At 40.7% G+C, this 15,115-nt stretch overlaps 1 protein-coding gene across 8 annotated transcripts in view; it reads right to left on the reverse strand.

The window, feature by feature from the left end:
- The window catches only part of cald1a (caldesmon 1a), a 208,700-nt gene that overhangs the window by 4,593 nt on the left and 188,992 nt on the right, over positions 1-15,115 (reverse strand). For 6 of the 8 annotated variants that reach the window (XM_043713556.1, XM_043713550.1, XM_043713554.1 and 3 more), the window contains 2 exons: positions 9,600-9,689; positions 4,521-4,581 (listed from right to left, as the gene is read on the reverse strand). In XM_043713556.1, the coding sequence (XP_043569491.1) occupies positions 4,521-4,581; positions 9,600-9,689 (151 nt within the window). Of the gene's footprint in view, positions 1-4,520; positions 4,582-9,599; positions 9,690-10,379; positions 10,426-12,162; positions 12,278-15,115 lie in introns of those variants that run through there. The other 2 variants (XR_006315060.1, XR_006315061.1) reach the window with 2 other exon arrangements.

A 15,115-nucleotide genomic window follows, 5' to 3' on the forward strand; every position in this document is an offset into this window, starting at 1 on the left:
TGTGATTTTTAACTTTGTACACCCCAGTCCAACACCGGCATCTCCAAATCATAGATTATTTAGATTCCCTACAGTGTGGAAACAGGCCCTTTGGCTCAACAAGTCCACACTGACCCTCCGAAGAGTATAACCCACTCAGACCCATTTCACTCTGAATGATGCACCTAACACTATGGGCAATTTAGTGTGGCCAGTTCACCTAGCCTACACATCTTTTGGACTATGGGAGGAAACCCACGCAGACACGAGGGGAGAATGTGCAAACTCCACACAGACAGTCGCCCGAGGCTGGGATCAAACTCAGGTCCCTGGCGCTGTGAAGCAACAGTGCTAACCACTGAACCACCGTGCCTCTTAACAAAACTCATACTCAGTAGGAAGAAAACTTATAATGTAATAGCTGAGTGGAATATGCGCATAATAGGACAGTCCTGATATAATTTTATGTGTACAACCCTGAGCAGATTTGAATCATTTTTGTGACATTAAAATCCATTTGTTCTTATTAATTAACAGTGAAACGTCTCAGTCATTTGTACAGTTTCCATCTCTCAATGAGAAAATATGGTTACATTAGTCAATATTTTACACTATTTGTATTAGTCCTGAATTACATAATCAGAAATAATTGGCAAGTTTGATTGGTTTTTATACCTTTATACATTGTCAGTGATCTGTGGCATTGCCTCCTGATTAAACTGAAGCTTGGCTACATTGACTAATGTTCACCTGAACCATCCATTAAAACAAGTTGAGTATTGTACATCCAAATGGCAATAGAAGTGGGCGATATGTTGGAAAGTGTAGGAAACGAACCGTTGAAAAAGGAGTTGAAGCAACAGCGCTGTAAAAATAACTTAAGTTATACACTGCATCCTGAGCCTATGTCTGGCATACCGACACTGTTGTGGTTGTGTTCGCCGAGCTGGAAGTTTTTGTTGCAAACTTTTCGTCCCCTGGCTAGGCGACATCATCAGTGCTTGGGAGCCTCCTGCGAAGCGCTTCTTTGATGTTTCCTCCGGTGTTTATAGTGGCTTGTCCCTGCCGCTTCCGGTTGTCAGTTTCAGCTGTCCGCTGTAGTGGTTGGTATATTGGGTCCAGGTCGATGTGTTTGTTGATGGAGTTTGTGGATGAATGCTATGCCTCTAGGAATTCCCTGGCTGTTCTCTGTTTGGCTTGCCCTATGATAGTAGTGTTGTCCCAGTCGAATTCATGTTGCTTGTTGTCTGCGTGTGTGGCTACTAAGGATAGCTGGTTGTGTCGTTTCGTGGCTAGTTGATGTTCATGTATGCGGATTGTTAGCTGCCTTCCTGTCTTCAACCGGAAGCGGCAGGGACAGACCACTATAAACACCGGAGGAAACATCAAAGAAGCGCTTCGCAGGAGGCTCCCAAGCACTGATGATGTTGCCTAGCCAGGGGACGAAACGTTTGCAACAAAAACTTCCAGCTCGGCGAACAGAACCACAACAGTTCAGCCATGGTTCATTAAATGATGAAGCAGATTCAAGGGACTAAATAGTTCACTTCAGCTCCTGGCTGTATGTTCAAACATTCAGTTGACTTTGGGCTTAAATGTTGCTGTCTATTCAACATTTAGATGGTGCAAACATTGGAAAAGGAGCAGCAATATTGAAAAGTAATTGCAGCAGTACAATTAAAAGATTCCAAAAAGCGGGAAAACATTTTGAAAGTCGGGGTGTAGGAAAATGGAATTATAGTCACAATCAAATGGCAATGGTTCCATCTAATGAATGCTGGGGCACTCTTGATTGGCTAAATGACCTACTCTTTTTTTTTAATAAAAGCAATCCTTGAATGTAAAAGCTCTGAGAAGGACTAATCTGGAAACCTCTTCAGGTTAGTGTGGGGTGGGGACATGCATAAATGTGGAGATTGGATAAGCATGTAGTAAAGACAATGTGGTTGCAATAGGAACATTTAATGTTTGTGTGGTCTGGAAAAAGAGGAATAAATACAGATGGTAAAGTTAATGAATTGTTTGAATGGATCTAGGAAAGCTTCCAGTACAATATGTATAGGAACTAATAAACGAACAGACCTAGTAGATTTAGTGATGAGCATTCAGCCGAGGTGAAATCTCGTCAGTAAGAAAATATCTTGGCAATACATCTGTTTGAAGGTAGCTCCTTGGTTCATTATCTGCTGATGCTCCATCCTCAGCTACTTCCTTGATGTTTTTTGTCAGTGATGCTTTGCAATTGCCTTCCAAAAGGAGGCAGGACCAAAGTTTACCTCAGCCAGAATGGGAATTGGTCCCACTCTGCTGGTGTTATTCAGGACCATCCACGAGCTACCATAAACCGACCAGTCCCCATCTTGAAGCTACTGACTGTAATGTGATTAACTTTCTTATCCAGTTTATGAGGAACAGTGCCAAACCAGGTTTATAAATTTAAGGCTGAATAGAGTAAATTTAAGTATCTAAAAAATGAGAAATAAATTAGTGTGGCTCAATTATTAATGGGTACATGTACACACAAATATGTTTAATGTTTTTGGTATGATAGAAAACCGATACACATCCTCAAACAGACCCACATTAACTTTGCTTTCCCATGATGCTTCAAGACCTATGTCATATTACCGTATGAAATAGGAGCAGGCTGTTCTGCCCCTCGAGCCTGCTCCATCATTCAGTAGGGTTATGGCTGATCTGACATTCCTCGCTTCCACTTTCCTGCCCTTTCCCCATACCTTTATACCTCTGACTGATTAAGAATCTATCTCAGCCTTAAATATACACAAGGACTCTGCCCCCACAACTCTCTATGGTAAGGAGTTCCAAAGGCTCACCATCTGCTGAGAGAAGAACCTACTCTTCAACTCAGTCTTAATTTTGCACCCCTTTATTCTGAGACAGTGCCCTCTGGTCCTAGATTCTTCCATGAGGGGAAACATCCTCTCAGCATTTACCCTGTCAGCCTCTTAAGAATCTTAGATATCTCAATGATTTCATTTACCATTCATTTAAACTTCAGTGAATACAGTCCCAACCCAAATAAGACAATCCCTTCATAACCAAGGATCATTCTCATGAACCTTCTCTGATCTGTCTCCAATAAAATGATATTTTTCCTTAAATAAGGGGAACCAAAACTGCTCACAGTACTCCAGGTGTGGTCTCACCAGCACATTGTACAACTGCAGTAAGACTTCCCTACTCTTGCACTCCAACTTGCTTGAAATAAAGGCCAACATTCCATTAGCCTTCCAGATTACCTGCTGCACCTGTGTGCTAGCTTTCTGTATTTCGTACACAGTTACCCCCAAGTCCCTCTGTGTTGCAGCTTTCTGCAGTTTTTCTCCATCTTAATAATAGTCTGTTAATTTGAAATCCCTTCCAAAATGAACAACTTCACATTATTCCACATTCTAGTTAATTTACCAATTTTTTGCCCATTTGCTTAACCTGTCAATACCTCTTTATAAACTGTTTGTATCCATCTCGCAATCTAAGTACTTCCAGCATTTTCTAGCCTAATGGGATAACCTGTTACTCTTGCACATGTGCTTGAAACTTAATTAAAAATTAAATCAATGATAAAAAGCCTTGGCTCTGTAATTGCTTAAAAACTGTTAATCTCTAACACCTTCCATTTCTGATTAAATGCTACTGGCTCTGAAACATTGGTTTTTCTGTATTTAGACACTGCCTGACCTAATGAATGCTTACAGTTCATGTGGTTTTATTAAAAGGCCTGCAGCTGACCTTGGCTTGTAGGCATTTGGTTTTAATAGAATGAAACTCACATTGATATCAAGGTTGTTACCTTCATAGATTTCTACTGTGTAGATCCTCAACATGTGCCATACTCTATGTCCCTGCTACAAATCAACCTTCTCAAACAATCATGTGCTTGGTAAGTTGTTAATCTGACTTAGTATGTCCAACAGCCAGGAATAATACCCAGCTGTTGTGAGGTATAATGATCTGTCTCCTGTTTCTCCTTGGTTTCCTTTGTGAGATATTTTTAAAACCCACTGTTGCTAATGAGTGATTCATGGTCAATTCTAACATGCTCATCATTTTAACACCACGCAGACCGATGTGTAATACAACAAACATGATTCAGATTCTCGTGCTCATTTAAATTTAGATGATACAATGCAAACCAGCCACCTAACATTTTGCAACATTCCCTGAATACAATAAACGCAAGATTTATCACTGATTTTGTAAATATAGCAATTTGTAATTGAACAAGGACCCAAAAGATGAACTGACACATGGCTAGCCATTTATCACAGTGACATCTCTCCAGCTACCCCATGAAGAGTTGTACAGTTTGTTCTTAACACTGTCACCTACTTAGTTTTATGATTTTACTGTCTTTCTGCTGACGCACGTTGAAGATACAATAAAAAAAACTAACGTTCAGCTGTTTGCATTCATAGTGATAACTGTCCATGGAGCTTGAAATACTATTGTAAACAAGTCCAGAATCACCTGGCCATATTGTTCATGTTCAATTTGAAGTGTTTCTAAAAGTCACTCACCATTAGTGTAACTGCCGTGATCCCCAGCTGAGCCTGATTTGTACTTACTTCCAGCTGTAATCTAGGCATAACAAAGAAAATATGGTCATCATTTTTCTAGTGCTTAAATTGTACTGTTTTGAGCTTGTTTCCTTCACCCAGGCAGTAGTCCCAGTTGGTTATATGGTTAAATATTATTCTCTTCAGTTTGCCCATCAAATCTCTGTAGACACCTATGAATGATTTGTGCCCAAGTACAGATAGTAAGCCACTACTCATATCCATGCCAAATGTTAAAAGAGAGACACATTCCCCTGAAGGCCACTCAGCAATAGTCTTGGGTCTCTGGGAAGCAGCATTTGAGACTGAGCGCTCCTCCTCAGGAAAACCTAAGCTCAACCCTAAAGAACAGGGGGCTAGAAATAGGCTGTCTTGCTTTCTCCTCACTGGGAGATTACACCCTGTGGGATGACTATCTTAACGGTAGAAGAAAGAAAACATTAATTTCTGCAACTTGGCATGTTAGAGCACTCATGGTCAATCTCAACTAGCTGGAAAGAAATTATTGGGGACCTCAGCTGGGGCATTGTTGGGGAGAGGCAGTTGACGAGACAAGCAAGGGGATAAACCTCCTTATGAAAAGGAATGGCTGACAGAAACTTTCATGCTCACAGAGTCTGTTTTCCAGCAGGAATGTAATCTTGGATGCAGTGCCAGATCTCCTGAACTGTATAAATGAAAGACTCATGACATTAACCTACATCTCAGGTATAACCAATAGGATGCTGTCGTTAGCTTTGAGGCTACACTCTTTTCCACGGGAAGGAAAGAAAAAGTTGTGTGGAGGCATCCTACATCAAAATGACTGGCACCTCCTGGGTCATGTCATTTTTTGGATTAATAATCCGAGTGTTAGCTGTATCACTTGATCCGTGCAGGGCATTGACATCTACCGGATAGATCGAAGACTTGTTCAATTAGTGATGAAGCAGCCCCAAGGCATCATAAGGTCCAAAAATCAAAGAGAGAAAACATCAATATCTCAGCTTTCAAGCAGCCTGACTGAGGAGAGGAATTTCAAATGCAGCTCACGATCAAATTGGGAAAATGTTCACATATCTAACTCAATTCTTGAACGGAGATATCAAATAAAGTCAGCTGTAATAGATTCCTAAAGGGAAGATCATGAGGTGTGGGAACAGAGATAGCTCATTCAGCCCATCAATTCTGCCCCACCACTCTATTAGCTCACGGCTGATCAGGTAATCCTCAACTTCTGATAACTCCTCAAGGCTTGGAAAGTTGCCCAAACAAACCTCAGATCAACTTACACCCAATCGGGCACATACCCCACATCTCACATTTGTTGAAGGAGAGACTCTCAGATATACTGAACACTTGACATTCCTTGATAGACAGCAGCTCTCAAAAGGTCACCATTGTCAACGAGATCCCAAAACTGGACCAGCTGTGACAGCTCAGCCTTCTACACATCACAGTGACAAGCATTTGATGTCAAAAACCTCTAAAGTTGAACACAGTCTTAACAAACAAATCCACTGTTGTCAGCACATTCTGATCTACAGAGAGACCCAAACGGTGAATTAGGAACATGTTAGAGCACTTGAGAAATTCCATCAAAAACATCTCTGCTGCATCATCCAGATTCAGTGAGAGAACAATTGATCAAATGCTAATGTCCATCTTAAAGCCTGCTCTATGTGCATTCTGGCAGAATTAGCTTTGATGGACCAGATACTGTTCCAAGCCAACAACCATCTCCCCATTGGATCTGATTTGCTCAACTCTCGGGTGGCCAATATTCAATAGGACATCAAAGAAAGTGCCTTAAAGACACTCCGAAGTTTCCCATAAAACATGGTAGCATTGCCATTAGACATTGGGAGGGGTTTGCTCCCAAATGTTTAAAATAGCACCATGTCCATCAAGCTGTACCACGCTTTGAGTCCCAGTGTTTTAATGAAACAGAGTGGCAGGCAAAGGCTGTAGGACAAAGAAGCAAATCCTTCTCTCCAGACTGCACAATCTCGTGCAGCATTCTGTTCCGGGTGCCTAAAGATGTGTGGGCTGAGAATCCATCTGTTCAGTCGCTTGAAGATCTACGGTAGAAACTTGCAACTGTGTTGTGGTCATCCCCGAATTGAGGGACAGCTGATGACCATATCTAAACCTCACTGTTCACTTCCCAAAGGTACTCTTAACTGAACTACAATGTCCCACCCTTTCCAGAACACCGAGGTAGCTTTTCCCCATCAGCATCAGTAACAAGAGTTTGGCAGGGTAGAAGCTTTTATTGCAAAATCGGGCCTAAGATATTCAATTGCCTAAATTTTATTTTTATTCATTACGGGAAAGTCATGCAAGTTTTAAAGGGGAAGAGGTAGGACATTTATCATGAAGTAACTTGCCTTTGCCAAGATATTGAATCCAATGGGTCTAGATAAGTCAATGATGATTCCCAAGATATTGGCGGTGGAGAATCGCAAAGCTGGTGATGCTGTTAAAGATCATTGGAAAGGGGGAAGAGGGTGGAGTGGTTCTTAACATTTTCTACACTTGATGTCTGCACTTGATTGTATTTATCTTACCCTTCACCTATCAGCACTGGTCCCAGTGTAAGTCGGAACTGGCTATTTAACTATCAAAGGTATTATGAACGGAGTTAGATACTGGGGAATTAGTGACTGGCCCTGTTTAGATCTCGTGACAAAGGCATTTAATCCAGCTGATACGGTGGTTGAAGCTGACTGCTTGAATATGTGTAAGACTGAGGTGAAACAAGATGGTGAAGTAGTATTGGGATAGACAGGTACGCCAGATATGAGGTTACAATCAGATCAATTGCCCCCTTACTGACTGCCAGCACAGGCCCCAGGAGCTAGTTAGCCTACTCCCTGCTCCTAATTTGTTGTAACTATTACTGTTTTGTAGCTTTCTTTACAATAATGCCTTTCTAGATAACTGTAGAAGATTTTCGAGTCCTTTATCAATCGGTCAGGTTTTTAGTGCCAATTTTGTAGCTTCAGTGGTTATTTATTTCCAGGTGTTAATGCAGTGAGTTGCTGCTTCATATGATATCCACTGCATAACTAACCTCAACCCCACCCAAAAATATTTCTCATCTTCTCACCCATCACCTCCCTCCAACAGAAACTTTGCTTCCAGTTTCTGGCTATTCATTAATTTTACTATCTCCTTTTCTGCCAAATATTTGACACAGAATTAATCTTTTTTCCAATGTTGTTGTGGATTGACACCATTTATTGTATTTTATGCCTCCTTACTGCGCTTAATTTTCCCTGTTCCCACCCTCCTTAATTTCTATTAATTTTTCCTTTTCTGCCAACTACAGCCAGTGAGGTCATATATTCTATCTTCCCATCTAATTGCCTCTTTGTCTTACATTCTGTTCATCCCTATACCAACCATTTCCCACTTTTCTCCCTATGCCCTGCCAACCCTTGTTAACTCAGGTCCTTCATTTCTCAAATAATTTCATCTCACTTTTCCTATTCAACCCTTTCCGCCTCTTCTCTCCTTTGCCATGAATTCTTCCCCCGGTCTGGTCAATTGCATCCTCCTTCTTGTTCATTGTAATGCTCCCCATACTCCTTGCTTTTCGTCCCCTCCCCACAAATACGCACAACTAACAGGAGAACTCAGCTATGAACACATACCACTTAATGGCTGAGACTCCTGTAGGTGAGAGCTATCCTGATTACATAATGCTACAAAGTGTGATAGCGCTGGGATGTTTGTTTTGGGAATATGCTCAAGGGTGAAGTAGGCAACTGAGTGTGTGTGTGGAGAAGGGGTCCTCATTACATTACTTCATCCCAACAAATACCAATCCCCTCCCCCGTTACCTGATCCTTCCTTTGTAAGGTTGGTAGTTAGACATACAGTTGATGCCATAGTTACACAGTCTGATAGAGCATCAAAACATTGCAGACATGCACAATGGTAGCCATCCACTCTGCTTGCATTCTGATCTCACTAATATTCTGGGCAGAGGTTTAACTTGAAGTCTTATGTGGAAAGTAAGCATTGCTGGCAAATCCATAGGATCCCTAGTGTGGAAACAGGCTTCTCAGCCCAACGAGTCCACACTGACCCTCTGAGCAGCATCCCACCCACACCCACCCCCCTACCCTATCCCTGTAACCCTGCATTTGCCATGGCTAATTCACCCTAACCTACACATCCCTGAACACTAAGTAATACAGCATGGCCAAATCACTTTAACTGTGCATCTTTGGACATTTATTTAGTTATTGCCTATCCTTAGTTGCACTTGGATGAATTGGCTTGCCAGACAGTTTCAGAGGGCAGTTAAGAGTTGACCACATTGCTATGAGCAAGGATGGCTGGTTTCATTGTAGGATTAACAGCGGAGGGAAGCCTATAGAATCAGGCATCTTGTGGTTGCTCACAAACATACTCATCAGCTGGATCTGAGCACTCAATGCCAGGAGAGGACTACATTCTTGGTCAGTCTTAGACACTGAAACTCAGTCTTCGAAAATAGAGTAGAAAGTAGAGCAGTTTAACCCTTTGAAAGAATTGTGATCACCTTGTCCTATAATACATTGCACTTAGTGAAACAGCAGTTCAGTGGATACACACAATGTCTTGCATGAGTTGGCTGCTTATAAACTGGCAACACTTACCAATACAAAGAGGCTAAGTTCAAGGAACAATCAAAGTTGAAATTTCAATTTAGCTCCATTGAATGAGACTGTGGTGCTCCAGAGCTAAATGCAACTTCAGTTTTAGCAAATAGAAATTTTAACTTTTGAAGACTCCACTTTGATACCAATTTCACTCTTTGGTAAACAGGTTCCCTCTCACCTGTCTTAGGCACAAACTACCAATCAGAATTTTACATATTTTTTTTTAAGTTACAAGAACAGCATCAACAAATTTCAGCATAATATTTGGATATCAACTAATAACATTTAAATAGCTCCCGGGTGAACATTGTTTCGTACAGTCAATCCGGGGATGTAACAGTTTACATCAAAATATAATGGAGAAATGTGTATGAATCTAGATAGATGTCTTCTATCCAATGATGACCTTAGATGGGGTGGCTGCTTTTCCATTGGAAGAATCTGTCTTATTCTCCCACAAGTTCCGCTTGCTCGATACATCTCCTGGCCTCACATCCTAGAATTAAAAGTACAAATAAATTGTAAGGCATTTTCACAAGAAAATTGTAGACTAATCAAAATAATACAACAGCCAGAATACGGCACACTTTCAGTATTTGGTGACAGTGACAAGCATTCAGCGTAGTCTATAATTTTGCATTTGGTGCACATTTCAGGCAAGAGGACAGAAAACAAAACAAAGTGTGCTTCTAAGAACCAAGCATCGCTTGTGTTTTTAAGTTCAAACTATTAACTTAGGTAAATAAAAATGAATTGAAAAGTGTATGAAAACAAACTGCTATTAAACATCTCATGGTAATAATTATACCTAATGGGAAACTTAGATATCAATGTCTTTCCAAATTGATTTTCTGCAATTCTTCTTGAACATATCAGGCAGATATATTAAGAGGACAGCAAATGATGTGTGTTGCAGTATCAGAACAGTTTATTCTCCTTAATGCTGTTTTAGATTTATTATTACATCAACAGCAAATCAGTTCAGAGAGTTTGAAATCTACAGTTGTAGATCTTTGACCTTTTATGTTTAAATCACAGGAGAATAAAAACTGCTCCATACCTAAGCAGCAAGTCAAAAATCAAACCCAATGCTTCTTTTACTAAAATATACCAGTAATTAAAACAGCAGTCAGCAGATTATGATTTGCAATGGAGTACGTGTGAAATCAAGAGAAGTTGTCTTTACCTGAAGCAGCATCAAGGAAGACAAGCAATTGGAGAAGGGTACAGAGCTTTTAGAAAGATATATACAAACTTACATGAGGAGTGTGGATAGTGTTAATGACTATATTGATTGATCAGAGAATTATTTTTCTACTTGATTTTAAATTTAGCACAGAAATACAACAACAGCTCTTTCTAAATTTCAAATTTACAATGCTCCTTACCCCATACTTGCCATCAGTTTAGAATTTCAATGCATGGCAACCATGGCTCAGTTGGTAGCTTTCTTGTCACCAAATCTGAAATTTATGGGTTTAAGACCCGTGCCAAGACTTAGCCACTAAATCAAAGCTGGTACTCCCAACGCACTATGCTGAGGCTCTAACTACCTCCTCAAATGGATGGAAAAATCCCATGATAATATTTCAGAGAAGAGTAGAGCAATTATTCTGGGGTCTTGACCAACAGTTATTCCTCAATTAACATCACATTACTAAAACAGATTAACTAATCATCTTCATATTGCTGTCTGTGGAAACTCGCTGTCTACAAACTGTGACTACACTGTCAAGTGATTTTCAGCATCTGATTGTTGTGAAATATATGGGATAAATTCATGTTTTTGTTTAAGTGATTTACTGTACGATTTTCCGTGCCCCAAGTAGGCACTTGCTGCCAAACCCCACAAAATGGCAACACTAACATCTGGAAACTATTCAACAATCACTTTGTACTTAATTCCAAAAGAGAATTATCTGTACTCTATGATTCTTGTGTTTTTGATTAAAAAGAAACCTTTTTTATATTAAAAAAGGATCAGAAATGGGTGAGACGATAAACCAGCAACATTGTTCATTTATCTTAATTTGAATTTAACGTTTACTAACTTGGTGGGAACAATTTATAGAAGATAATTGAGATTGGTTGCTTTGAAATTTCTTGATGGCATCGTAAGATGTTCCTGCACCCGCTGCATCCTGTAAGATCATCCACGGAATGTTCTCCAGCTCAACCCTCAGCGTCAGTTTTCAGGAATGCACTATTCGTTGTTTTTGACGTGGAGGTGCCAGTGTTGGACTGGGGTAGACAAAGTTAAAAATCACACAACACCAGGTTGTACTTTCAAATAAACCTGTTGGACCATAACCTGATGTTGCGTAATTTTTAACTTTATCTTTTTTGAGCGATACACGTGAAATCCTGGCTGAGGGGACTTGCACCCTTTTGGTAACGGCTTGGCTAGCTATTATTACTGACAAAGCTGAACAGATTTCGAATGTTTTACATTGAGGTATTACTCTCCCACTGATAGCTTCATGCAACAATGAAACATCACTCACCCTGGTGCATTGTTTAGCAAGGAATGTTTGGAAAGATGGATCAAATCACTAACTTATTTCCTATTTCTCTATCAGTGTAAAAGGAAAACATTGAACAATATTGGATTACACTTTCTTTGCAATTTTGGATTTTAATTTACAGTACTTTTCCCAATCTACAGATATAAAGATTCTCAATAAATTGAAATTTTCTAACACTACTTAAGTGATCCAAGTGGGACATTTTCAATAGTGGTACAATTATTCGTGTGTTCTTCCTCAGGCCGACTGATACAATTATAACAGAGGAGGTTTAATCTCCATTCTGGCACCCAATGTTACAGATGAAGACGTTAACGGCATCTTTTATTGTGAAGGATTAGTATTGTGGTGAATGCATTTTTGTTGTGAAGAAATAAAATCACATATCAATAGAACTGTAGCCTTAGATAAAGTATATATTAAAAAAAATCAAGGCAGGTTTACCTGTTTATTCACAACAGTCCCTGACCACCCGGAAGTAGAAGAAAGAAAGAAGGAGAAGCTATCCCAACCCGATAGAAATGAACGAAGACATGAAGAAAGGAAGTGGAGGAACCAACTGGTTAAGAGAACAGGAGAGATCAAACGTTATTAACTTCACACAAGCTGTTTGTGCCTTATACATGTGCAACACCGTTGTCGATAAATGCAGAAATGTGTAAGATGTATGTATTCGAAGCAAAGAAACAGTTTCGTTATATGAAGTCAGCCATGTGTAATCTGTTAAGTGTCTTGCAGAGACCAATTCAGAATCTCTGGAGGTAAGCTGCTTCCCTCTTCTGGACGATACCATAAACACCTTTGGAATGCCCATTTCCACAGACAATGCAGTAGTTTCCTCCCCGTATTTGTTGTTTCATTATTCTTACAGTTGCGAAAAACAATGCATACAATTAAACATACAGTTTTATTTTTAGAAACAGTACCCCCTTTAGAGTTCTCACATCACTCCTACTCCATCAACACTAACCATTCACATGGACAGATACATTTCGCTAACTATTTGTGCCTTTGACTGGATCATAAGCTATACAGCACAAAAACAGACCCATTGGTCCAGACTAACCATTCCAAGAGGTTTCCCCAAACTAATCTGGTCTCATTTGCCTGTTTTTGGCCCATATCACTATAAAACTTTCAAAGAGTCTTGGGTTGTACAGCATGGAAACAAACTCATCGGTCCAACTCATCCATGCCAACCAGATATCTAAACTAATCTAGTCCCATTTGCCAGCACCTGGCCTATATCCCTCTAAACCCTTCCTATTCATACACGCATCCAGGTGCCTTTTAAATGTTGTAATTGTACCAGCCTCCACCACTTCCTCTGGCAGCTCATTCCATTCACACACCACCCTCTGCATGAAACAATTGCCCCTTAGGTCCCTTTTAAATCTTTCCCTTCTCATCTTAAACCTACGCCCTCTAGTTTTGGACTCCCCTACCTTGGGAAAAGGCTATTTACCGTATCCATGCCCCTCATCATTTTGCAAACTTCTGTAAGCTCACCCCTCAGTCGCCAAAACTACAGAAAAAATAGCCCCAGCCTATTCAGCCTCTCCCTCAATCACAGATTGACTTCCATAAGGAGGAACTGGTCCTGATAGAAATTGCACTCCTCCCGTCTCTCTGATGAAACTTCACTGCTGTCAATTTACAACTAGAAAAATACAGCCAACTGGAATAGTCAAGTTGGAGCTGCAATTAAAGTCAGGAATATAACTCATGATCCCCTGTTCTCAGTCTCAGATGATATACTACTCACAGCTAAATGTATCCATCAATTACAACAAAATGTTGCATAAAATAATAGTTAAATCCTCATGTAGGTGATTTGTACCCAAGACTGCAACTTCACTCCTTCAGCCAATCATACACTTATCGTTCACAGGAATGTTTGACTGAGGCATAAATATACAAAATAGGCACATAGGTTATTATTCCTTCACACTGAAATACAGCATAGAAGTAACTAACGTCAGTATGCTGCAGTTTGTAATGAACAATGTGAGCCAGCAACAGAACAAAGATTACTCACTGCCAATCACACAGCACAAGTTATTGCCTACACTAAGGCATTGCAGCGTTGTTCTTTTCAACATTAGAATTGAGGTCAAAAGTCTAATGAATCTATTGACAATAATTTTCAGAGGTATAATGGTAAACTATAGAGCCATGAGAATGCATTAATGCCTTCAGCTTCAATCAGGTATTAGGGTCAGTCTCGGACACTTCAGCCAGCCGAGATCGATAGGGCATTACTGCATCCCTTAACCATCACCAGTATTTTCACTACTTTGTGAGGTATTTTTTTCACTTAAGAGATGCCTCTGCCATTTCTCACTCTTTCTCCAGCACATTAGACAAAATTTCCCCTATGGTTCCCCTGTGCCCTTGCCCTAGATGCGAGATTTTTCCCCATTTCTCACCATGTCCTCAAAAAAGCTCAGAGCTGAAAATGTGTTGCTGGAGAAGCGCAGCAGGTCAGGCAGCATCCAGGGAACAGTAGAATCGACGTTTCGGGCATAAGCCCTTCCTGAAGAAGGGCTAATGCCCGAAACGTCGATTCTCCTGTTCCCTGGATGCTGCCTGACCTGCTGCGCTTCTCCAGCAACACATTTTCAGCTCTGAGCTCCAGCATCTGCAGACCTCACTTTCTCCTCAAAAAAGCTCAGACCTTGAATACTGCCAAACCTATTCCTCTTGCATTGATCAGGATAAATGGAAGATTACCAGATTTCAAATGATCACCCTTTATACCACAGGAGGGACAGACGCTGGCTTGTTGACTACCCAATTCTGAATGGCCGAGATGTTGCAATGGAGCAAACAACACAGAACCATGGAAATATGGAATTTAGAAGAATGAAAAGGCCACCTTATTGAACGATAGTGGATTCTTAGGGGGCTTTACAGGATAGATGCAAGGAGAGATTGTTTGCCCTTATCGGAGATTCTAGGCATAATCACAGAGTAACAGCTCACCTAGTTAGGACAGAGATTAGATTATTTACAGTGTGGAAACAGGCCCTTCGGCCCAACAAGTCCATACCGACCCTCCGAAGAGCAACCCAGACACATTCCCCTACATTTACCCCTTCACCTAACACTACAGGCAATTTAACATGGTCAATTCACCTGACCTGCACATCTTTGGACTGTGTGAGGAAACCGGAGCACCCAGAGGAAGCCCATGCAGACACGGGGAGAATGTGCAAACTCCACAAAGACATTTGCCCGAGGCGGGAATTGAACCCGGGTCTTTGGCGCTGTGAGGCAGCAATGCTAACCACTGAGCCATGTGCCGCCCAGATGTGAATGAATTTCTTCTCTCAGACATAGTGAATCTATCGAATTCTTTACTGTAGAAGGCGGTCGAGGCCAGAGTCTTTCAGTA

This window comes from Chiloscyllium plagiosum, chromosome 23 (genome assembly GCF_004010195.1).
Source record: "Chiloscyllium plagiosum isolate BGI_BamShark_2017 chromosome 23, ASM401019v2, whole genome shotgun sequence".
NCBI lineage: Eukaryota > Metazoa > Chordata > Chondrichthyes > Orectolobiformes > Hemiscylliidae > Chiloscyllium > Chiloscyllium plagiosum.